The sequence below is a fragment of the Desmodus rotundus genome, chromosome 1 (genome assembly GCF_022682495.2).
Source record: "Desmodus rotundus isolate HL8 chromosome 1, HLdesRot8A.1, whole genome shotgun sequence".
Classification (NCBI taxonomy): Eukaryota; Metazoa; Chordata; class Mammalia; order Chiroptera; family Phyllostomidae; genus Desmodus; species Desmodus rotundus.
Window position 1 is genome coordinate 142,494,946 of NC_071387.1, and position 25,572 is coordinate 142,520,517.

The window sequence follows — 25,572 nt, forward strand, 5'->3', positions numbered from 1 at the left end:
CATGTGTATATATGTGTGTGTAGATAACACGATAATATTTTTTAAAGTGTAACTCATTAAAATGTATTTGGATGAAAACTGCAGAAAAAATACTTCACAAACATAAAAAATAGCTATTGATTAAAGGATCTTATTTGAAGATGTATATGAAAATATATAATAATGAGTACATCCTGTCTTATTTTCTTCAGATAACTGTTAAACCCTTCAGTGTTACTACGCAACAAGCAATAAGTAACCTTCCAGTGTCTTTAAAAGTTTGATTAAGACATTCGCTGTCAATTTGCAAGAAACCACGTGGCCACGACAGTGATAAAGCATTGATGATGGATGGCGCCACCCAAGCCACCATTCTGTAATGAACTAATGATTCATACTCAAGGTGCTTTTGAGACATGATTAAGCCTCCAAACGTTTCTTATAAAAAGAGAACTTAAATAAGTTTACCAAGGTTATATAGTGCATGACTCAATGATAAAAGTTTGGAACCAAAAAAAAAAAAAAAGCCCTATTCATTACTATTACGAGGAAGCCTTTCAGGGGAACTTCTTCCATTGCTCTCAGTCTGACTGACCTTCTCTGGTGGCCACAGGCAAGTGTTTGCCAAATGTCACTGACGAAAATACTCCTTACAATGCACTGCATTATAAAATCAATATGTCAAGAATCAGATGAAAATGTCATCAGTGACACTGACAACAATAAAAGAAAATATTCTACCGATTTAAGGATAGAAGAAGATCCAAGTTAAAGGGGAAAAATTACCTGAGAAAATGTCATCAGTGACCGTGTCAACAAAAAAGTAAAATAAACAGCTTAAGTAAGGGAAGAAGACACAAATCAAAGGGGAAAAACATTACCCAAGAATAAAATGCTTAGTAATAGATCAGAAAAGTGAAGGAAGTCTCCTTTTACAAAGGCTGTGGGAAAACGAGGGCTCGTTTAGAAATCATCCTGTTCCTCGGGGGGGAGATGGGGACGTGGGGTAGCGTGTCTACGCACCCGTGAGAGCTCTTCAGATCTGAATCCCGAAGCCACTTGTTTTTCTTACGTTCATGTCAAAATGAGTGACATAACTTGTAAATGTCAAACGTAGTCACAGCAAATTAAATAGAAATTGAACAAAATTTTCCTCCTTGCTACCTTTAAAACAGAAAATCAGAGATTGTTGATTTTCTCACTTTGAAGTCTTTGAAAATAAGTTCCATTTGTACAAATACTTAAAATCAAACAACCCAGCTGGATGTATCCACTCTTTTGAAATTAAAAAAGTGATTACATTGAAAAAATTACTTTTACACTAAGAGTTGGGATATTTATTTTAGATGGAGCTAGCTTGCAAATGTGATTATTGAAATCAATGATTGAAGTTTATTACTGATGATAAGAATGTATTTTTGTATATTCTGGAGTTTTTATCTGTATATGATTGGCACTTTCAAATAATAGATTTAATAGAACTTTCAAAATAACACATGTACACTTTTGATTACCTGCCTGAGGACAAAATGAAGGAAGATTAACCATTGTCGAGATTTATTACTAGGCAATTTGTCCACCTAAATGCTTACAGGATACCATTATCCCCAAAATAAAGTGAAATCAATGCTAATATGACGTTAATGAAACACAGAGAGGTGTGTGTTGGGACTTCCTGCTACTGTGGAGTATACCCTACGTTCTCCCCTATACGTACTACCAAGCCCATCAGTGTGGGTCATCTCAAATTCTAAATACCAAGTTCAGGGAAAGGTAGTATGCAAATAACAGTGGTAAATCAGTAAACATAAATATAACCATTCAAATTAAACATTAGAAAACTAGTGTCAGTGGGGAAAGAATCACAAGTAAAATATATGTGCGCACGATAAGCAACAGGAGTATAGCACTGTAAAGTCACTGTGATCTGGCTGCCTTTTAAACAGCTACATTTTCAAAACGGGAGATGGCCATCAAGTGGCAGCGATATCTGTGTGGCTGTCTAAATGTCTGTCGGGGCTTGCTGGGTGATACTCCTCTGCCTCTACCAAGTGTCACTGTTACATCCTACTTAGAGATGGATGGCTGCTGAGAGCCATCACCACCCCACTAAAAAAAGGGCTCCTCTGTACCACAGTGATGTCTCAGTACTAGGGATAATGCTGAGAAAGAGAAAGCTTGGAAACAAAAAGAAGATGGGCTTCTATCTAGAGACATAATCTATTAAATATTTTCTAATTCTAATAAGACCATAAGATCCAAGATAGTAACTGCATGGTTAAGTAACATGTATTCTTCAAACGCAGTCATTTCATAAATGTTTAAAATCTACAGATAAAAATGTTACAGAAGTCCATTTTTTTCAAATTCATTACTAAATTTAATAAAGAAATCAGGGCATTATCTTGACATATTTTGTCAAGGATATCACACTTCTCCAAGGTTTTTCTCCCCATCTTCTTCATTCTGTTTTTTTTTTTTTTAATCTAGTAAGGTTACCAGGTTTTCAATTAGACTAAAATTGTGTCCATGTGCCTCAAACATAAACCACCACTCTATGTTAGAGAATTCAGGGAGTGCCTCTTTAACTCTTCAATTACATTTATAAAGTATTTTCAGACTGTGTATACACCCCTTAAGTGAACTTGACTATTTTGACCAACTTATTTTGAATTGCACTATTTCTTAACCAACTTGAGCAGTCTCGCCCCACCCCTTTACCTTGAACACAAGTTATGATCACTGTTTGACTGCCATCAAATCAAGCAACATGCGCCAACTGAGCTTCTGGTTGGGAGCCCAGGGTTGTGGGAGAGTCACAATTCCCATATGCAGTTTTATTTTCTGTGCTGTTATCAAGGTAACATTGCAATAATTTATAATCCATCTGAGTCTGAATTAAAACTAAAAGAAAAAATGGAACTTATTTTCTGTCCTCCCCCCAAACATAAGATTCTCCAGATACATACATATTCACACAAAGCATTCACGTGTATGTCTGTGTGATACAATAAAATGTCAAAATACTAAAACACATTGGTAACTTATTGATAGGAAAAAAGATTAACCAAAATCAAAAACAAGAATTCAGTATAAACTCAAGTTAAAAGGAAAACAAATGGAAACTGTATTTCCCAAATGAAACCAGTTCTCAAAATATCTCAATAAATCACGAAGGAAATGCCCCCAGGCTTTATTTAACAGGCAGCGGGTCTGATTAGTGTGGGGGTATGGTAAGTGGTGAGACAAGCTAGGATAAATATGTCAGAGTCACCCCACTGTATTAACTGATTTGTTGATATATGGTTACTATAAGATCAAAATAAAAGCATTTCAAATGAAAAGACTCTATTTGTGGGATTTCTGTGGCAGGTATTAGTACCATTACTGTTTATATGCCATAGAAGTTATGTTCTTCCAAGTCTTGTTATTAGACGACACTGATGTTGAAGGCAAAAATATAATGGTAAATAAGCCTCTGCCAAACTCTTCTAAAGGAGGGTCTCCTCAATTCCATTTTTCTCTAACTTGACAATAAGATAGAAAAGGGATATATTCTTACTACTGTGAAACACCAAAAAATATTTTTAATATATATAAAATCAATGTTTACAATTTGTATTTGCACTATTCTTTTCAAACTCAAGGTCCTTATGAGAAGAGCTGCCTTCTTTCCCCATGTATTTTTAGATGACTATTTAAGATTAAATAAGAACACTAAAAACTGCCAATAGATGCCACTTTATTGTAATATTTATGTTATCATCATTATCATATTATTATTATTATTATTGTATTTAGCTAGCTCTTATATTTAGCAGACTCCATTGGTAGGTTTAACTGCTTATTGCAACTGTATTTTTAAACTCCAAATAAGATGCTGGAGGGAGTTTGAGAGATGGAGTTGGGGTGGCAGACTCTGACTCTGCACTTACGAGCTGTGATCATCAATCCGCAGGATACTTCACCTCTGAGCTCATTTTACCTCATCTGTAAAATAGGGTGTCTTGATACTTATGTCACAGCATTGATAATTAAATGAGATAATGAATAAAACACTCTTAGCACCTTGCCTAACTTAAGATAAAATTCTCAACATTGAGCAGCTACAAAGTCAGACTCAGGCAATGATAGGTATATAACAAACCTAATCAAAATTTAGTGGATTAAAAAAGAAATACAGCTCTCATATGCTCACAACTCTGTGGGCCAGCAATTTGGATTGGGCTCAGCTGAGCAGTTCTGCTGGTTTCATTCACCAAACCACAGGGATCCGAAAGCTTGACTGAGGCTGGATTGTCTGAGATGGCCTCACTCACACATCGGACAGGTAGCCCTGGCTGTTGGCTAGACCTGTGTCTCTGTGGGAGCTCTCATCCTCAGATAGTGTGAGCTTCTTCAGGGGTAGCAGCATCCAGAAAGGCAAGAAAAGAAGATACAAGGCCTCTTGAAGCCAAAGCTTGGAAGCCCCACAATGTAATTTCCCCCACATCCTCTTGGTCGGAGCACAACAGAAAGGAGCCCAGATGCAAGGCGACAGGGAAACAAACACTACCTCTTGACGCGACAGGCAGCAGCACACTGCCCAGAGCCATGCAGATAGGGAGGGGAAAATTTTGTGGCTATGATTTGCAATCTTCTAAAATCTGCAAAATAGTAATACATTTTTATAGAACCTATGCTATCTTTCAAATATAAATAACTGCAAAATACAAGTTTTGAAAGCCAAAAAAAGAAGTGCTTGCTCGAATTTTTCCCAAACTAGAGTTAACAATGCTCTGCTGGTTCAGTGACAGATTCCAAAGACGACCGACATCCAGACGTAGTGACTGGTACTGTTATTTCGGTTTCTTTGTTTTTCTGCGTTTTGAGTCCTCAACACTTTTCTAGTTAATCTAATCAATAAATTCATTTTCATCTGTTTCGCTCTTTTTACCTTCAGTAAGCAGCTTTCTAGTTGAACATTCCATAACAAGTAGAATCACTAAGAAATCTGGATCAAGTATAAAGCATTTCTAGAAACTATTAAGTTTGTAAAAGTAAAGAAAACTGTATCATTGTAAAAGTACACAGACTTTTGTTCTTCTCCATGAAAATATTTCTTAGAGAAAACTTTAGCTTTGTGACGCTGTCAATCAGCTAGGCTCAGAGATCTATTCATACTGAATTAAGAAGAGAAAAAGAAAAATAAATTAATTTTCATATCTATGAACAAACAGCATGCCAAGACAGAACTTGAAATTCATTTTAATTTATTGTATCTAATCTCATTTTTAAAATATCTTTCTAAATTTCTTGTCATAGCCCAGAGAGTCGCAAAGTGGTCACTGCCACCAGGACTTCCTTTAGCATGTGTGTCTCCAAAAGATGCATTTCAAGAGCCGCAGTCCTTCACAAAATACAATCTGTGAGCCTCGGAGCATTTCATGGGGGAGGATGTGCCACTAAACACACTGTGTATGAACTGCTCCTCACAGGAGGAAAGACGTGAAAGAAAGAGCTACTTGCTGTTTGACAATACAGCGAGAAGAGAAGCAGTTGGGGAATGGCTATTTCCACCATTAATAACACTTCTACATTTTCCAATGAAGAACTCAACCCTAAACTTGCCATTTTTTTCAGCTGATGATCTGTTAAAACACTGCTTTCTAGAGAAACAGTTACAATCTCAATAATTTTCAATTTTAGACAAATGTGCTGTCAAAATTATAATACTGAATAACAGAAAATTTCAATAATATGAAGTGTGCCTACTCTGATTTTTAAGACATTTAAAAATCCTAATTACACTGTGAGAAGATATATGAGAAGCCATATACACGTTCATCTAGAGAAAATGCCACTGGTGGCTAGGTATTTCTCCTCTGATGGTACACCTCAGTGTGAATTGTTGAAATTAGATAATTCTAATTAATAACCAGGAATTAAAGGTGACCCCATGATACAGTTTCATAACAGGTAATTTACTCAACTTATTGTTTAAGGACATTGTGTAAATGACTATAATACTCTTATTTTGCTTTAATTATTTCAAAGTCCTACATAGGTGACCGATACAATATATAGGTTCACATGAAATAGTTACCATTTTTGAAAAATAGTGACTATTCTAACATTCTTTAATTATATTGCTTACTAATCTTAATTGCCACAATTTCAAAAGATAGTTCCAAAGTGCATCTTGAAGGAACAGAAAAGCAATTAGCCCAAATTAATTGCTTTGCTGATGTGATTTGCAGTAGGTATGCATGGTAGTTTTGAAACTCCTGCCGGTGCTTTCACAACTTGATGTTTTGATGATTTTTTAGCCTATTTTTGCAGCGGAGCAATTAACCAGATAATTGTTCTAATGTGAACATCGCCTTAATCGGTATGAGTGGGTTCATAGTGGCAAATAATCAAACATTAAACATACATTTAAAGAGTACCACTTAATGATGCTACAAAAAGAGTTAAGGGAAATTTTGCAGCACTGTTTCTCACATGGTCATGCTTTTCTCACCAGAAGCAGAAAAAAGCTGTGACTGTCTTCTCTGCCTCTTGTCAATTTAATACAAGGTATCATTACATAAAAAAAGAAAGTGAAGTTTCTAGTTCTTCATTTAAAAGAATTCCAAAGACCTTATTAAAAGGGCAAAACCCAATGATTCAACATTAAAATCCTGTTTATTGTTCAAAAAAACGAGGCCCCAGCTCTCAGGTAAATGGCATGCCATACATAAAAGCAAGCTCTCTCTGAATGCAGACAATGACATGAAATCCTCACTTTATTAAGAAGCAACCCTATTCAGAAATAAATAAATCTAGAAGAAAATTGCCTGGATTTCAGCCAAAGTTCGAGCCTTGTTTAAAAGCAGATTTATATATCCTACTAAAGAAGCACTTATGTAATTCTCCAACACGCAAGTATTAAATTACTTCTCTGAGCCAAGCCCTGTGCACGGTGCCAGGGGCTTAGGGGGTGGCAGAGGCCCGAAGATGAAGGCACTGGTCCCCCTCACAAAGAGAGAGACTAATAAACCAAACATTATGCAGCCACACAATGGCATATGCCACCAGTAAAGTGATGCGCGGTGGATTCAGCTGGACAGTGACATGATGCAGCAACTCGTCACAAACACCACATTACTTCATCTTTGCTTTAAACAGAAAAGAATTCACATTTATTTTTTTAAATTTTTATTGTTATTCAATTACAGAATTCACATTTATTTTAAGAGAAGTTATTATTAGTGTAACTATCATTGTTAATGAAACAAGTTTGCTTTTTCCGACTTAAGTGAGGAAGGAGTTATTCTGCTACCTTAAATTAAATATTTTACCAGTTGACAAATGATATACATAAAATCTTTCCTTTTTCATGGAGCAAAAGATTTCAAGCTGAAAGTACTCTGTCATTCTTCATGTCTTCTTTCTTAATTTCTGAAAGAACTGTCACATGGAAAATAGGCCACACACATACACGTCAGGCCTGCCATTTTTAATTATTACCAATCAAGTTCTAGCAATTTCTCCTCTTAATGGTTTAACATGTATACACTTATCTTCTAAAATATTTCTTTATGCCATTGTTCATTAAATATTTTAAGCTGAAGCAAAATCTCTTGCACTAAATTAATAACTAATCACAGGAGATATTTATCATCTCAAGCCTTTTACAAGAAAATTGTCAGATTTAATTACCTTTCTCATATTTTCACTCTTTACTGGCCTTCATTTATCATATATTATAAAATTTTGACAACAGTGAGTTATTTTAATTATCATTTCTGGTTGGGAATTAAGAATAAGACAACTCTCGGGGAAAGCAGGAGAGGGACAGATGGTCATAAATTTGTCCAGCCAATAAACTATTATCATTTTCATCAATAAATGAAAATTTTCTTCATTGTTGACAATGTGAAAACAGGTTGAGGTTAGGAAGCCTCCAGACCCACTGGCATTCAACACAGCACTCACCATCACATAGCATGTGGCCTGTTCTTTCCCATAATTTGATCACAAATTCTTATTTCATAACATGGAAAACATGGTTTTTAGTCCTGCAACTAAATTCTTAATATATCCGTTACTCATCTTTATGTTGCCTGAAAAGTACAAAAATGGTAGCATCGTTTAGAATATCATAGCCAAGAATACCAATAATATGAATCTACAGAAGCTATTTTAATTATTTATAGAAATGTTTACTTATGCATTATTGCTCACTGGAAACCAAAGACAAAAGCCAAAATTTTAAATTACCATTATATATTAGGGATACCATAAAAATCCACACTATTCTATAAGACAAAATAATGTAAACATGGAGAAGCAGGAAAAGAGAAGGTAAAATTCTAATGATGTTCAGAATGATCACACACAATATGAGGTCCGAGGTAGGACAACCATATAATTTAGTATCCAAACCAGGACACTTTGGAACACAGAAGGAGGCAAGAGCAGCAGAAATGCTAAACCTCAAAAAATCCCAAAACAACAGCAATGATCCTAGCAAATCAGGACATTAGGTCACTCTAAATCTGAGGGAGAATAAGGTACTGGGAGACAGTGAGCATCTCATGGTTACAGCTTGGACTTTGAAGACACACAAGAATGGATTCCAGTCTCAGTTGCACCACTTACTCATGAGCTGTAACTTTCTGGGCCTTAAATCCTTCATTTAAAAATGAGGTTAATTTCTTCCTCAGGATTGTTGTAAAGATTAAACAAAACACTGTTCATAAACACTAGCACGTTCTGTGGCACAGATTATACAATAATAAATGAGAGCTACTATTAGTAGTTGTTATTATCCTTAGCCCCAAAACAAAAGAGAAAAAATATATGCTCTGACCTCACTGGCACTACAAAGACCAAACGTGGCTTCAAAGAGAAGGTCTAATGGATAGGAGGACACAGAAGACACCACATTTGTAAACAGTTTGGGAGCCTGAATGGTGGTTACCCCAACACCATACTCTTCTTCCAGGAATGGTCTTACAAATTATTGTAAATAGAAAGGAGAGTGTCAAAAAATACGCCAACCTCAAGCAAGTGCCTCGAGCTCAGAAAGACTCCGTTCCATTTCTACAACCCTGCCAGAACTCAGGAAAATGTATCCCTTACTCTTTTTGCAAAAATATAAATAAATATCATAGAACGTACAGAAAACTATGCAGTAGATTACAGAAACAAGCAAAAATTCAGTTATGGTAAAGCTCCACCTAACCAGCCCAGCCACGTTACTCGGCACCAAAAGTGTGCAAACGGACCGCTCAGCACTCTACACAGGCAGGGAGTCCTGCTGTAAATATGCCACGGAGCTGCTTCGAGAGTCAGCGTTATTCTTTCTGCCTCTTTATTTCCAGTTTTCAGGCTTTCATGGGAGGAAATTGTTCAAACTTCACATTCAATATTCCAAGGTGAAAAGTATTCCTCTCCTCCAGACCACTTAACTTTAATAGAAAGCAAAATATTCTCAAACTCAAATTCAACTCTGCTTGCTGATTTAATGGATACGTTTGTCCCCCTTGGGCACTCTTTAAACCTCAGTCTCCAGAAGAATTAAGTAATATTAGGGGATTGAAATGAAATAAAATTCTAAGTCCATTGTGACATGACATTCACAGGAAGATGGTAGATTATCCACCCAGTCTTCAAACACTTATAAATACAATATATAGCATATGTTCAAAAACAATTCTTGGAAATAAAGCACAATGGGCACTCAGCAAATACCTTATATCACCAACACCTGCTCAAATCCTCTCTGAACTTTATTTCTAAATGTCACCGTTTTTTATTGAATCAACGGAAATTTGAAAGAAGAAACAGAATAAACACCCAGAGAAGATCAAGGGAGTTAGAAAAATCTTTATAGAATGCCTCATCGAGTTTCACAGGAGCCGGGTGCCGTCAGCCTCCCCGAATGGGGTGGCGAAGTAATCTGTCACTCTACACATTCCACCTGAGCATGCCCGAAAGACGGAAAAGCGCTGCACACAGAAAAGTCAGAAGGAAAAACAGCACTGAGATTTTTCCTAATACTGTAAACACAGGAATCATGACTCACACACTAAGCACTGCAAATAAATTCATTTTGAATCACAGGCTTACAGTCAGAGGGAATTCAGTAAACTAGTTCAATTTTCTTTACAATTCAGGAAACCTTTTTATAACACTTGTTTGAACCCAAAGTAGAAGTGAATTCTCCATTTTGGAAGGCAGTCAATGAAATTGAAGGCTTTAACCTATTTTAAGCTGAATTCTGTTTTCCCCTCTAATGTCCACCTGGTGGCCAAAGTTCTGATACCTGAAATAATGAAGAAACAATTTGGGTGGACTGATTAACTCTCTATTACCTGTTAATATATTTTTACCAGACTCAATTTTAAAAACTATTGGATTTAAAACCAGAAATATGGAAAAATCTCTACATTCTGAATTTTAATAAAGGAGAATTCTATTTGTAGGCCGGGTGGAGACAGGCAGATAATACACAACGAGATCATGCTTGGTGGAATGATGAAGAAACGGAGAGTGGCCAAAGGGGATGGCCATTCCTTATCCTGGGAAAACTGCTGACCTGAGAAAACCTGGGTCCGGGTTTGCTAGATCTGCCACTTTCCCAAGAGAAGGCCCAAATTTGTAATTTTCACATGAACTGTCCCAATTTTTGAAGTGTTGGCAAATAATTCATTGTTTTTTAAAATAGTATATCGGCCAAACAAAACAGCTTTGGGGATTGAACTCAGCTGTGGCCCACAGCTTTACAACTTCAAATGATCTTACTTAAGTTTTATGTAAAGAGAAAATATCTACAGTTGCTATTCTAAACACTCATACTATATACATCAAGTGAAATAGTAACATATTGCAAGTGTTATTTTATACTTGAAAGAAAATGGTCAGAACAGTCTCAGGTTTAAAATTCTCCAAATTGTAGAGTCTTCACTGATGCCATAGCTCACTTACATAAATACAAGATTCACACAGCAAATTAACTCCTTAAAGAATATTCAATATATTTAACACATTTTTAAAAAATGCAAATTTAAAGAATAAATCTCTAGCTAGGCAAGATCAACTAGTTGGCAACATAATTTACTTTAACAACCAGCCTGACTTGTGTTATGGTTTGTGACTTTAGCTGATGGGTGTTTCGTTTCTCTTGTATTGTTATCCTCCTCCGTTATCTTAATTCATGAGAAAGCGTGGTCAACTGCCAATGAAAAAAAGTCATGTACTTGATAATGAGTGTGTGTGTGCGTGTGTGACTGAACTTTATTTGCATGTTAAAAATTCAAAATGGGAAGATTAAGTCCCTCTTTAACAGACAATTTAAATATTAAAGACATCTTTTGTAAAGATCTATTGAAATCAATTAGATTTTATTTAATTCTTATTGGCCAAAAAGAACAGAAGAGCCATTATAAGCATATCACTGTACAAATGCTCAGAACAATTCCATTTTTCCACATACCAGTTTTTTTTTTACATCCAAAGCATGCTGCTTTTGGACTCTGGGACAAAACAGTGAAGACCAAATTGGATGTGAAATAACAAAAGATTTATATCAAATGCAAATAAACATTTCAATAAACTTGGAGTCGGAGAGAGTAGAGGAGACACAACAACCAGATATTTAATTTAAATCACTGATAGAAATAGTCAGTGTCTTCTTTTCATAAACCACTTGGATTTTATTTGTATTCAAACGCAATGGTAAATGTCAAATGACTACTAGACCATCCTTCTGAATACAAGAAATATCATGCTGTTTAACTCTCTAAATACAAAAAGTGCTTTTAGAAAAACAAAGATAAAGAACAGCATGTCTTAGTCCCACACATCAATTCATGAACCACAAAATGCTAAAAGGCACTATGAGTCTAACAGTTAAGACTTCCAATTATTCCATATTTTAAAATTTTGAACTTCAAAATAAAGTTTACAGATAAGCACTTTTAAATCTAGGGTAAATCTTATATCTAAGATCTGAATATCAAAGTTATCTTCATGCGAGGAATCTTTTATTAAAGCTAGCAGCATTAAATGTAGATTCTTTTTACATATGCTATGTATAAAATATTATCAAAAGGTTCTATCATACCTTAATTATGAAAGAAAATAATGACTTTGAAAGAAAAAGATTTGACTTTGGGTGGTGGGCACACAATGCAATATATGGATCGTGTATCAAAGAAATGTACACTCAAAACCTATGTGATCTTATTAACCAACTGCACTCCAATACATTTAATAAAAAATAAAGAAATGGACACACGAAACCTATATGATAAAAACAAAACAAATGAGATTAGTTTAAAAAAAAAACTAAAAATTTCCTATATAAATAGTGTGTAAATCCCAGTTATGAAATAGAAAATTGACTAATTAGCTATTTGCTTTTTCTTGTTTGTCCTCACCCAGTTTTTACTGGAGCAATGAGGGAAAAATATATCCATCAGAAAAGCCAAAGAAAAGTCAAGCAAATGGTCCAAATTTAATGGGAACAGTATAACCTTCCACTGAACAAAAGATGGTGAAGGATTTAAATAAGGGCACATGTAAAATGCCTATCGATTGCCTGGGTAATAAAGGTTACTTTTCTCCCCTTATCCTTCCATGGCTCACTATTATCTCACTCATTAAGTCTTATGTCACCTACAGAGCAACCTTTGAGAGCAGCAGGCACTCAGTGCCCCCCAGTCTGAGACACAGTACCAAGAATTTAGTAGGGGGTTAATAAATGCTTCTAATTTATTAGCGGATAGTAATAATGAACAAATGTAAAAGAGATGCTAATTGATAGGCTAAATGCATTAGTGCATCCCAGTGCCCTCTATATGAAAGGTTACTAACCCATCTGAGCTAAGTGCTAAAATTATAATTAAGTCTGATGGCAAGTCCTAGATTTATACCAATATAATTACAAATATTACTTAGCTTAGTAAAAGAGCATGGGAAGAACAATGAGATGAGTAATTTAGATGGTACTGCAAAGTGGGTTTTAATGTTCGAAACTTCTATTACAGTACACAGGATAAGTGCAAGCAGTGTAATTAAAACCTAAGAGTCTGATCTTTAAAACTCTACTGCTCAACCTCATTAAAATGCATGTTTTCTCAATTAATCCAAACTTTTCCATTAAAAATATAAAAATACACTCTCATTCCTTGCAAATAAATCTCTACAGTACATATATTTATGATCAAATAGCAAATAACCATTAAAGTTAAGTAGGAAAAAACTGATGGAAACAGAAGAGGCCTGAGTGGATAGAGCCTAACAAAGGGAAGAAAAGGCAAAGTGAGCACTGCCCGGTTTCCCATTTGTAAATACCAAGTGTAAGAAAGTTTTTGAAGAACTTGAAGATTTGAAATCCCTGAATATCTTTGTCTAAATGATACAAACCTAAACAAACTGTTAACTGAGGAAATACCCCTTACAATCACATAGGGACTGCATCTTGTTTACTCTCCAGGTACTGGCCCTCTGCCCGCAGGGACACAGAACATTGTGGTGGAATGAAAGGCCCTCATTTTCATGATCATTTTGTTGCAGAAACAGTTTTCTCCTTTTAATATGATGCATTACTAAGAAGCTTATCTCAATATCAAACTAATGGTAAACACCTAAAAAAGGAAACATACACTTGAAATCTATATGATAAAAAAATAAACAAAAGCAAAAACAAATGAGATTAGTTTTAAAAAAGAAAACTAAAAAGTTTACATTAAAATATCATGAGTATGTAAATCCACAGGATAATGTTTTATGTACTTTATTAGTTGTTATGAAAAGACACTTAAAAATTATTTTAAAGTTGTCATATAATTGATTATGAAGAATGTAAATTATAGAGAAGAATTTTATTTTTACAATTTTTATCAATTTTCTTTAGATTTCAAAATGTACTTCATACAATGACTATTACTTAAAAACAATAAACACCTTTCATAAATGATGACCCTGTGCCCATTCTAGATAAGCACATTTTTCAAGAAAAGTTATACTAAGAAATAGCCAAGTCAAAAGCTATCACATAATTTAGAATAATGCAGGGTAATTTAAGAAAATGTCATCAGAATTTACTGCAATTGGGGAAAATGGACCCAACATGATTTTATTTTTAAAGTAGAAAAGGAAATTAAAAATGGAGGGGGATGAAACCTATAAAATTTTACTAACCAATGTCACCCCAATAAATTTAATTTTAAAAAGAAGTGGCAAGGAAAAGTGTCTTGAAATTAAAGCATTATCACATACAAACGTAATAAATTATTGCTGCTATCTGTGGAAAAAATATTTAAATCTAAATAGGTTCTAATTTTAGCTTACATAGTGCTTTCTATTTTAAAAGCAAAATATTTTTGGCAGTCTATCTTTAAAAAAACTTATTTTTGAAAATTTGGGGGACAAAAATCTTGTCTCATACCTGTATTTAAGAACCCACCTAAACTAGCCAGTAGCAATACAGTAGTACTACTTTGTAGTTGTTTTCATAATAAAAGAGAAGTCTAATCTCAAGGGTTCTTGCTTCATTTTTTCTTTCATGCAATATTTCAAAGAAATAGTTTCTTACTGTTTATATGAAAAACAATCTTAATTGTTACACACATCTTTACTCTATACATTAAATTACCCACCACATGACTTTCACTTTGAAAACGAGTTATATTTATACAAAAAACAACATACCTTGAGAAAGAATCTGAATGTATAATGTTTGAAATAGTTTCTAAGAATCATTTTCTTTGGTAAGTGGACAGTAAAATCAACTACAAAAGTTGCAAAAATATTAAAGTGACAAATAAACAAAATATCCTGGATGGGTGACAAAGAAAAAATTCAACAGACTGCTGTAGATGTAACTGTTTAGGCAAACATTTGAATCTTAGCACGTGAAAACGTGTTGCAAATATATGCAATGGATAGGTTAAAAGTACACACCTAGGTTTTCAAAGCTCAAACACATCTATTTGGAAAGTCATGCTATATTAAATTTTCCTTAAAGTTGACATGCTTTGTTATAATGATAATTAGTATTTGGTACATATAACACATGTTTTCTTCTGGAAAACTGTTTTGAAGATGTTATTTTCATTACCTGTCATTTATGATCCAGTTCAGACAGAGATTGAGAGAGCTAAGATTTTTGCACCTCTTGACAATTTCCATCACGGTTTCATTATCCAGTTCAGTGATATGACGTAGATCCAAGCTGGAAAGGTTTCTTAGCTAATAAGATAAATAAAATAAAAGATGAAAAAAGTAAATGTTACGTTCATTCTAAAACAATTATATAGTTTATTACAAAATAGAGTATCATTGTATAATATTTAAATAGATAATAGTCCAGAATCATTTAATTTAACTAAGTATTTAAGGAAAATTATTTAAATAGTATTTTACATACTAAATTAGAAATGAGGGCAGAAATCTATGGTGAATACATAAATGATAATATATTTAAATCAAACAGATTTTACTGAGGCATAATAAAAATTAAAAATTAACAATCTAATAGGGGTGGAAGCTTTTTGATACATTACATTAAGTACCCAAAACATGATAGGATTATTCTAACATTATTCAATTTCAGATATTTATCTTCATGATTATCATGTTACTTTTGCGTAGGATTTCTCATTTTTTAAAAGATAAAATATGAGTTAAATGGTTAATTTGAGATATCTTGGTGCTATTTTATCAATGTACTCCAAACTATCCCATGATGGGATGTATGTTTCACCATGTGGAAAGCAATATAACACACATTGTTTAAGAAGTAAATATTTTATCTTGGTACCACTTTCCCCATTTCTTCACTTTCTCTACTCTTTTCCTGATGTTTCCTGACTTCCCTTGATGCTTCATCTCTAAATAAAATAATATTATTTAAACAAAGATAGTAGGATCTTAATTATCCTCTTTAAATAAACTACTTTTCAGAAAAATTATGTTTGCTCAGCAACATTTACTTGTAAGAGGATCTAAGCTCTAGAAAGAAATGCAACCCCAACTGAGCCCCTGATTGTGGTTTTGTGATACCCTGGGCAAAAACCAGCTTGTAGTGCCTGGACCCTTGACACATGGAAACAGTAAGATGACTAATGTACATTGTTTTAAGCTGCTAAGTGTGTGATAACTTGTACTGCAATAAAAAAATTAATATAGAAGGTCTGTAGGGAACTTTGTATCCTTGAAGATAAGCTCAGTTTCTCTTAAGACAAGAAGAATATCCTCAGTCACTTTAAACATGGAGGCTCGCTGCCCTTCGTTAGATGTGTATGCTCACAAAAGGACAGAGGGAGACACTGGGTCCATTCAGCCTTCTCCTCTAGGTGTACCTTCAGCGCCCAAGAAAGTACTTTCTGGGAAGACAGGAAACTCTGAAGTGGCCATTCTGTTAGCGCCACATTGTCGGTAGGGGTGGGGGAGTCTTGCTAAATTCCTGAAACCAATCCCGGACTTTTACTCAATTCATATTTTGTGAACAGTCATATGTTCCCCATACATATTTAGTACCACAAGGTAACCATCTTTTTACAATACTAAACTTCTATTTCCACAAGATTTTGCATTGGGGCTAAAGAAGTGTCTAAACTTGACTAAGCACAGGTAAACTTGTACATGTCAAGGATCACAGGGGTAAATTTGTTCTTAGTAACTCTCATTAATGTTCCCCTCAGTAATGTACCCTATACTTCTGTTTTCTATATAAAAACCAGCATTTTTCTTAAACCACATTATTTTTACAATTAGCTCTTTTTGCAGAATATTCTTAATCCCAACACCCCCAAAATTTTTGCTGCTGGAGATGTACTCTTCCGGGAAGGAGTGAAAAACCAAACAGCCTCTTTGAATCGCAGGTGCTGGGCAGTTTGCTGGGCTCCTGTCCTGACAACAACCTCGTGTCTGTACCACAGCGAAACCAGAAAAGGGCCTAGAGGGTTTCTTGAAAATACTTTGAGACATGACTATTAAACCTATGAATGTAAAGGTGAATTTTGCCATGTATAACCACATACATATGTGAACTGTTAAATATAGCCACATACAATACACTTAGAACTTCACTGTATTTTCCCAATTATCCTTTATTATAGTCACTAGGAAGTCATATATTCATAGAAATTTTATCCAGACACACAAATACCTCCTCTATATGCATAGCACAGCTTCTGACAAAATTTCTATGTGAATCCTTATATATCTTTTATCTCCCTTCATTATAAAATATCTCTTTGTCACAACAGTGTGGATGTACTTAATACCAATGAACCATATACTTTAAAATGATTGCAAAGGTGAACTGTATATTATGTGCCTTTTATCACAACTAAAAAGTCTCTTTATCAGTTCCATCCATGCGATTGCAAAGGGTATAAACTCCTTCTTTCTCTCTGCTGCGTAGAATTCCATTGTGTAAATGTACCATAGTTTTTTGATCCACTCATTTGCTTATGGACACTTAGGTTGCTTCCAGTACTTGGCTATTGTAAAATGCTGGAGAGCATTATGTTAAGTGAAATAAGCCAGGCGGTGAGGGACAAATACCATATGATCTCACCTTTAACTGGAACATAATCAACAAAAGAAAAAAGCAAACAAAATATAACCAGAGACAATGAAATTAAGAACAATGTAACAATTGCCAGAGGGGAGTGGGGAGGGGATAGTGGGGAGAGGGGTCTACAGGAGCTACTATAAAGGACACATGGACAAAATCAAGGGGGAGGGTAGAGGTGGGGGAGGGAGGTGGGATTGGGTGGGGTGGAAGGATGGGGAGAAAATGCAGACAACTGTAACTGAATAACAATAAAAAAATTACAAAAAAACCAAAAAGTCTCTTATCAACCAGGACATATAGGAACATACAATAAAGTTCCATACAGAAGAAAATTTTAAGTTGCTGGTTCTGGTGCAGTCCTCTCACATTAGGGAAGATAACTGAGGAACAAAGAGGTTTGAAAAACTAAAGTACAGATACTAGGGAGAAAGATGCTAGCAAACCTAAACTATATATTTTAGAGACTTGGGAGAATTTAAAGATGTCTTCTAGAACAATGGAATAGCAAGGAGAAACGATTCCAGTCGCTATCTACATGTGATAAAACTCTAATTCTGGCTGACTGACTCCTGAGCAGTTAGAAGCCCGGCAGCCAGGCTGATCCCCAGTGTACAGGGTCAGGTGAGGGCACTGGGCCACGGTGGCTGGTGCTGCCCTGCATGTACTGTCGATAAATGGAACCTCCCTCACTCTTGCAATGGAGCACAGATTCAGACACGAAGAAACAGATTCACTTTGGCTCCCACATGCCATCACTTTATTGAGATCTTGAAGAGTGTTTTACTCTTGGATTCAATTACAGAGCTCATTTGTTTCCTGAGCTGACAATCACTAACTAGGCTCCCATGGCTCTCCCTATGACCATTTTTGCCAGTTCAACTTGAAATATGACAGTATCCAAAGGCAGTTCCAGGAAGCTAATTCCTGGTAACCTGCATCATTATAAGACACATACTGAACACCTCTAGGAGATGTGGCATATTTTCATTCAAAACTCCACAAACAGCTCTGTCAGATTCATCACATTCTTTCCCTTGCTATGGGAATTTAATAATATTGCCCTCCAGTGTTTCATAAAAAGCTGCCTAAAATAATCCTTCAGAGTCTGAAACAAATAATTACATTTACAAAACTGACATTTTAATTAAACTCACTTTCCTTATAAATTCACTGGTAGTAGTCTTGGGTTGTACAAATCACAGAGGATTTGAATAAGTAAATCCATACTACCAAGATCTTCTAAATGCTTCAATCCAATTTTTAAATGTTTAGTAAAGTATTCTAAAAGAAACTCAACTCAGAATATAGAATGTAGGTAGCCAACTTTCAGTTTAATACTGCTTTTATTGAGAAAAGTATCACATTAACCAACTCAGGTTAAAGACTCAAATTAGTCAATGATTGGTATGGCTGGGTATGCACTTAAGTACAAAGTGAGACACTAGAATGTTACCTAGGAGACACAGGCTTGGAGGGTTATAAAGATACCTTAAATGGTTTCCAAATTTTCTTAAGACCCTGGAAAAGCAAAAAATGAAACAAAATTCTCAATTGTACAGGTTGCCTACAGTGGGGGAAGCAATAGAAGACGACTCACAGAATCTTGACAAAGATAGCAGGATGTTCCATTTCTTTCAGGCTAACAAGGATAATTTATGTGATGCCCATTGGAGGTGATAATTTTTGAAAAGACTAAACACTTCTGTATAGTTAAATATGTTCAAATGTCAACTAGTACCTAAATTACTTCTTGCCAGCCCTGCAGATGTTGGCTTTATTGGGACTGCGTTTCAGAGCAATGAGCTGTAATCTTTTGGGATCAAAGTCAAGGGTTAAGACAGGCTGCCTTGACAGGGTTAGCTGGGGCTATAGATCAGTACGACACACTCATCTGCCAATCACCTGTCAGGCTGCCAAGATGATTACTGGAGAGACCAAAGGCACAGGGAGACAAGGGTTAGAGAAAGGCATTTGTAAGAAAACTGGGGAAACCCTTCTATTAAGGGCAGGGAGGGAGACACAGGAGAAAGGGAGAGGGTTTTAGCATGGGTCCTTGCATGGTAAAACTGAAAAGAACATTAAAGAACTAAGACTGCTAGGAATGGAAAGAAAAGGGGCAGGGAGAATCTCTCTCCCTGAGTATACGAAAGCTTTCAAACTTTGACAGGGCCTGGCATGTACGTTTAGAGAAGAACTTGGTTGGACAAGAGAAAGAATACAGGGCATCCCTTCTGCTCATCAATAGGCATGAATCTCAGCTCCATTAAAGCTGGGACTCGAGTACAGAAATGGTAATAAAAGCTAAATAAACCACATTTAGGACATCAGGCAAATCCTTTCCAGCACCTCATAGAAACCTTGGTGGGAACTGAAAGCTTTTAAGTAGAGAGCCTGAACGCCTGGCAGAGACAATAAAAATTTCTAATTCTAATCATGAAAACAGGACTTCCAGGGTCTTAAATGCTCTCACATCCACAGTAACTACCATGTTAATCCTCTGGCACCTTCTCTATGTATTCCTTCCAACCACTGTCTTCTTACTCACACTGGGCTACTCTCTCTTTGCTTTATTTCCAATCAAGGCCTGTTTGGTTCTTTATTCTCCTGCAGGATCTGATATCTTTCACCATTTTATTTGCAATTTTTGTTTTGCTTTCTTGGACACTTTACTGCACTGTGTCTCCTCAGAGCTATCCCTCCTAACTCCTCCTTGCCACATTACTAGCCAGATTTATATTCCTTCAATAACTCTGATCACAACTCACACCCTCTCTGAAAACTTTAGGAAATAAAAATATTTCAACTGCAAAAAGGAATCCCTGAACTTTCCTATCAAGGCCCTTCACTGTCCATCCCTACCCATCCCTGAGCTAGGATAGCTCAGATCTCTTTCCCCAAGTTTCGGGAAGTTGTTCTCACTGAGTTGTGTTCAGAAAGCTGTATTCATTATTTTAAAAATGATCATTCCCTGATTACTTTAGAGAGAGGAAAAATTAGTGAGTCATAGAAATATACTTGCCTTAACACAAATTATGAAGTAGGCAGCCTTCAATATGACTGTGCCCTTTAGGCAGGAATCATCAATCGGTAAGAACTGCCAAGGCACCACGGGAGCAAAGTTCCCTTCGTGCTACAATACTTGGGGGTCCGCTCTTTGTTTTATCCATCTCCTTCACCCTCCCTTTCCCCTTCTCCTCCCCCACCAGCCCTTCCTGGGCTATGCTGCTCAGGACCATCTCACACCTTCTCCCAAACCTTTAGGAATAAAAATATTCCAACTGCAAAAGGGAATCCGAGAGCTTGCCTATCAAGGCTCTTCAATACACTAACATTTGACATCATAATGCTTCAGCTGACCCAAACCTGGATATCTGATGTGGTAGTTGTGGTACACTTTCTTTCTTTCTTTTTCTCTTTCCCTCCTTCCCTCCCTCCCTTCCTTCCTTCCTTCTTTCATTCATTCACATTTATTTAAATGTTTCCCAAACACCTGGCTTTAACCTTGGCTACACATTAGGATCATGTGGGTAACTTTAAAAAAATAGTAATAGTCCTGGCTGGTGTGGTTCAGTGGATTGAGTCCCTGCCTGCAAACCAAAGGGTCACTGGTTTGATTCCCAGTCAGGGCACATGCCTGGGTTGCAGGCCACTAGGGGGCACATGAGAGGCAATCACACATTGATGTTTCTCTCCTTCTCTTCCTCTCTTTCCCTCTAAAATGAATAATACATAAAATCTTTTAAAAATAAAATTTAAAAAATTCATAGTTTTAAGGAAAAATAGTAATAACCAGGTCCCATCCTTAGAAGTTCTAAGTTAATTGGCTTGGGATGAGGCCAGCCATTACTATTTTTGAAAAAGATACCCAGTTGATCCCAGCCTGGACTAGGAAACACTTCCCTAATACAGAGCAACTAATATATAAATATCCAGTTACTTCAAGTGTAAAAATAATTGATTAAGCTCAGCCTCTTCAGTAACTCATAAAAGAATGCAGATGATATCATTCATGTAGGCAATAACTACTGGGCACCCATTATGCACCAGAAAATATTCCAGCTGATAAAATACAGCAGTAAACAAAAGAGATAAAAATCCCTGTCCAAAGGGATGATAACAGTCCCTACTTAGAAGGGGGTAGGGAGACCAATAAATAAATAAGCAAATTATATAATATGTTCAATGGTGTTATGTACTATAGAGAAAAAAAATAAAGCAACGCAAGGCAGATGGAAAAGAGTAGAAGGGAGAAAGATGGGGCATAATTTTAAATAGGTAGTCAAGGATGATCTCATTGAAAAACGATAATTCGAGCAAAGATTTGAAGGAGGTGAGGGAGCAAACAAAACCATGCTGATGTCTAAGGCCAGAGTTAGCGCAAGAGGCTCTGAGATGGGAACTGCCCTAGTATTTCAGAGGATTAGTAAGGAGCTGCAGGTACTGGAGCAGAGGGAATAGAAAGGAAACTAACAAGAGACATGGCCAAGGAAGTGAGTGAAATAGGGCAGACTCTTATGAGACCTTATAGACCAAAGTAAGTTTTTTAGCTTTTGCTCTGAGGAATTTTGGGAGCTCCTGGAGGTTTAAGCTGGAGGGTGATGTGATATAACTTGCATTTTTAAATGATCGTTTTAGTTTCTGTGAGCCTAGGAGAGGAGCGAGGGTAGAAACAGAGAGAGAGACTGTATTGAATGAATCCAATCAAGCAATATCAGCAAATTGGACCACAGTAACAGTTAGCTGGAGGTAGTGTGAAGTGATCAGATTCTCAATATATTTGAAATTAGAAATTAGAATCAACAGAATTTTTTGACAAATAGGTTAAGGGGCCTGAGAGAAAAAGGAGAATCAAGGATGATTCCAAGGTTTGGGGCTTGAACAACTGGTAGGTACTGTTGCAATTAACTAAGATGCTTTGCTTTGGGGACCGGTAGGAAAACAGAGTTGAGTTTTGAATATGTTATGTTTGAGGTGCCTATTAGATATTCAGAGAGATATGTCAAATAAATTGTGGAGTCATCAGCACATACATGGCAGTTATACTTCTAAATTTAAAATATAAAAGTACTGATTATATATAAGTATGCTAAGCTAGGTACAATCATAGCAACCCTATAATTTATAATGAATACAAAAATTAATTAATTAATCGGTTGAATTAATATACAGGCATATATACCCATAGTAATAAAATATATTACATGGTGGACTAGCAAGATTCTTTTTTAAAAACATGCATTAACAGCTATAGTGTCTGAGCCACCTGGGGCAGTTACAAAGCTGTCTTCATTTCCTATGAAAACATAATTCAGATTTCATGGCTCCAGCACATGTCTTCTCTAAAACCTCCTGGGATGCCCACAGGCAGAGAAATGCCCTCTACACACCCACCAATGTTACAGCTCATTCTCCCACCACAGCCTTAAACACAGTGCTTTATAACGTGTCTAATTAATTGCACGTTCCTGCCGTGGCTGGGTAGTTGTGTTGGTTAGAGTTTCATCCTCATACACCAACATTGGGGGCTGATCCCTGGCCAGGGCACATATAAGAATCAACCAATGAATACATAAATAAGTGGAACAACAAATCGATGTTTCTGTCTCTCTCCTTCTCCGCCCCCCCACCTCTTTCTTCTCGCTCTCTGCCTTCTCTCTCAAATTAATTTTAAACAATTAAAATATAATAAAATTAAGTGTATGTTCTTCCCACCAGAGTCAAAAGCAAGCTACTGCAGGTCAGGGACCATGTCTTATTCACTTTTTTGTTACTAGTGCCTAACACAGTGGTAGGTGCATCAAACACATTTATTAAATGTTTACTGCTAAATGAGTGTATTTGAAATCAGGATATAAACTTCTTTAAACCTTTTATTAGCATTTATTTTATGCTGAATTTACTGCTGGCCCATAAGTTTCTGTTTCTCCAGTTTCTTCTGGGATATCTTTTCCTTCTGTGCAACCTGTTCTGCTTTAGGTACAACCTGCTCTTTTTCGGTAAGGATCATCTCCGTGTGGCAGGGAGTGCTCATGCATCTGCCCATGAGCTCTGTAAGTTTTATACCACATCTTGGGAGCTTTGTTCACCTAGATGTACTCAGTTTCCAGAGAATCTATATCTACACCCTAAAGTTCAGCATTACTCTCTGCATTTTTAAGCAAGTGCAGCAAAAATTCAGCATTCTTTTGGGCCACTGACCCTGTATGCAGCCCCACTGTTTGGCCTGGGCACACCTACCCATGCCCCCATTGTAAATGACAGAATGGCACACATTGCTTCTGTAAAATGACATCCTTCAGACTTGGTGGCTTTTCAGATATGCATTTGCTTGATGGCCTGGGCAGTTTCACGAGTGTTCTGAAAGTAAACATGAAGATTTGAATCTCTTGATTTGCATGATTTTGAGGGGTTTTCTGGGTCAAGTGAGTAGCACACCACTTTCAGAATTCACCACAGGCCTCTTTCAGGAAGAAGAGAGCCAGGATCTAAAATTTAAAAATAACTTCATTTATTTAAGGTTCTGGCAATCAGATCTCTGTCTTTTATCTATATCAAATGCAAGACCTGCAGCACTGAAGCTACATGCTTTTAAAACTGATACATTTGAACATAAACATCACTAAGATGTATGCATTAAATAATAAAAAACAACACTGTCATTCCACACAATTAAAGGTCATTTTAGAACAAGCATAATCAGTTCCCATTTACATATTTGTTCTTAAAATAAAGAACATTAAAAATTTTTTTAAAAAGCCTCCGTAAGTTGTCAGCTTTGATGCGTGTAGCAAGAATTTTGAGTAGTTCACCAACATTTTAATCACTCTCTTCTGCTGCAGAAATGTGGATTTGTTAATTGGATTTCTGCTTCTTAAACCAATTCAAAATGGATGTTCTGCCCCTCTCTCTTACTCTGGCAGGCAGCATGGTCTCTAATTGACTTTTTTCTAGTACTTTTCTTTCTATCAAATTCCTTTCTCTTCTCCATATAAGATTTCTAGAGCTTCTAACAAGCTACAAACAGCACTAAAAGTTAGCAGCTCTAAGCAGCCCTGTCACTTTCTACAAAGTAGGAGCCAAGAAATGGGACTTTTCTTCAACTGAAAACTAAAATGTTCACACTTTTACTGAAATAAGGAAAATAAATCAATGCTCAAATAAATTAATGGTAAAGTAAGTTGAAGGTAAATGCAAGCAAGAACAGACTACTTCATCTAAATGGCCTGACTGTACATCTCTCTTTCATTCTCCTCAGACCAAGTTCAGAGGTCTATTTGAAAAAAAGAAGACAGTTCATAGAGTTTTGAACCCATGTTAGTCATTTGCATCCACATATCACACTACAATGTGCTGAAAATTTTAGAACTATATTCCAAATAAAAGTTTTGAGATCTTATTTTTAAAAGTAGTAAAATAATTGAAATGCCATTAGTCCAACACCAAAGCTCATCATATCCAAGCCAAGTGACCTGTACATTGACCTCCAGATCTTGCACTATTAAAAGCAAAACAGTCAAAGTATTCCATTTGTTATTTCTAAATGTGTAAAACTGGAAAACAAAGGTATGATATTGATGGTGTTTAATTTTTAAAAATATTCTGGCATGTATTTTTATTTTCCACCATTATAAAAATGTTACAGAAATATTGTACCTACTGTCTAAAATAAAATGTCTTTTTTTCTTCCTTTGAGGTTTAGAATATGCAACTGGAACTCACCTCCACATCAAAAATCTCTTAGCCTTACACTCTCATTTCTGGGCCTCAGCCTAAAACCAAAGCCAAGAGTAAAAAGTACCTAAAGCCTAATGTCAGGAATTGGTGTTCCTCTTCTGTGGCCAGGTTGTTTCAGAGAGAGTGAGTCAAAAAGCCCTGACACACAGGATTAGCACCAGCTGAGCCACTTGGGCCTTCCAAAGCCCCCAACAGAATTCCTAATCAAAGGGCAGCACGAAGCCCCATCAATAGGTACCTGCAGCTAGCTGCTCTCTGAGGGTTACTGCGTAGGCTGGAGGACCCTGTGTCACCCAGGA

The 25,572-nt window shown here is 36.0% G+C and overlaps 1 protein-coding gene across 2 annotated transcripts in view; it reads right to left on the bottom strand.

The window, feature by feature from the left end:
* Positions 1-25,572, bottom strand: part of FBXL17 (F-box and leucine rich repeat protein 17) — a 475,635-nt gene that overhangs the window by 283,397 nt on the left and 166,666 nt on the right. For both annotated transcript variants that reach the window (XM_053911271.1, XM_053911273.1), the window contains exon 6: positions 15,074-15,204. In XM_053911271.1, coding sequence (XP_053767246.1) covers positions 15,074-15,204 — 131 coding nt within the window. The remainder of the gene's footprint in view (positions 1-15,073; positions 15,205-25,572) is intronic.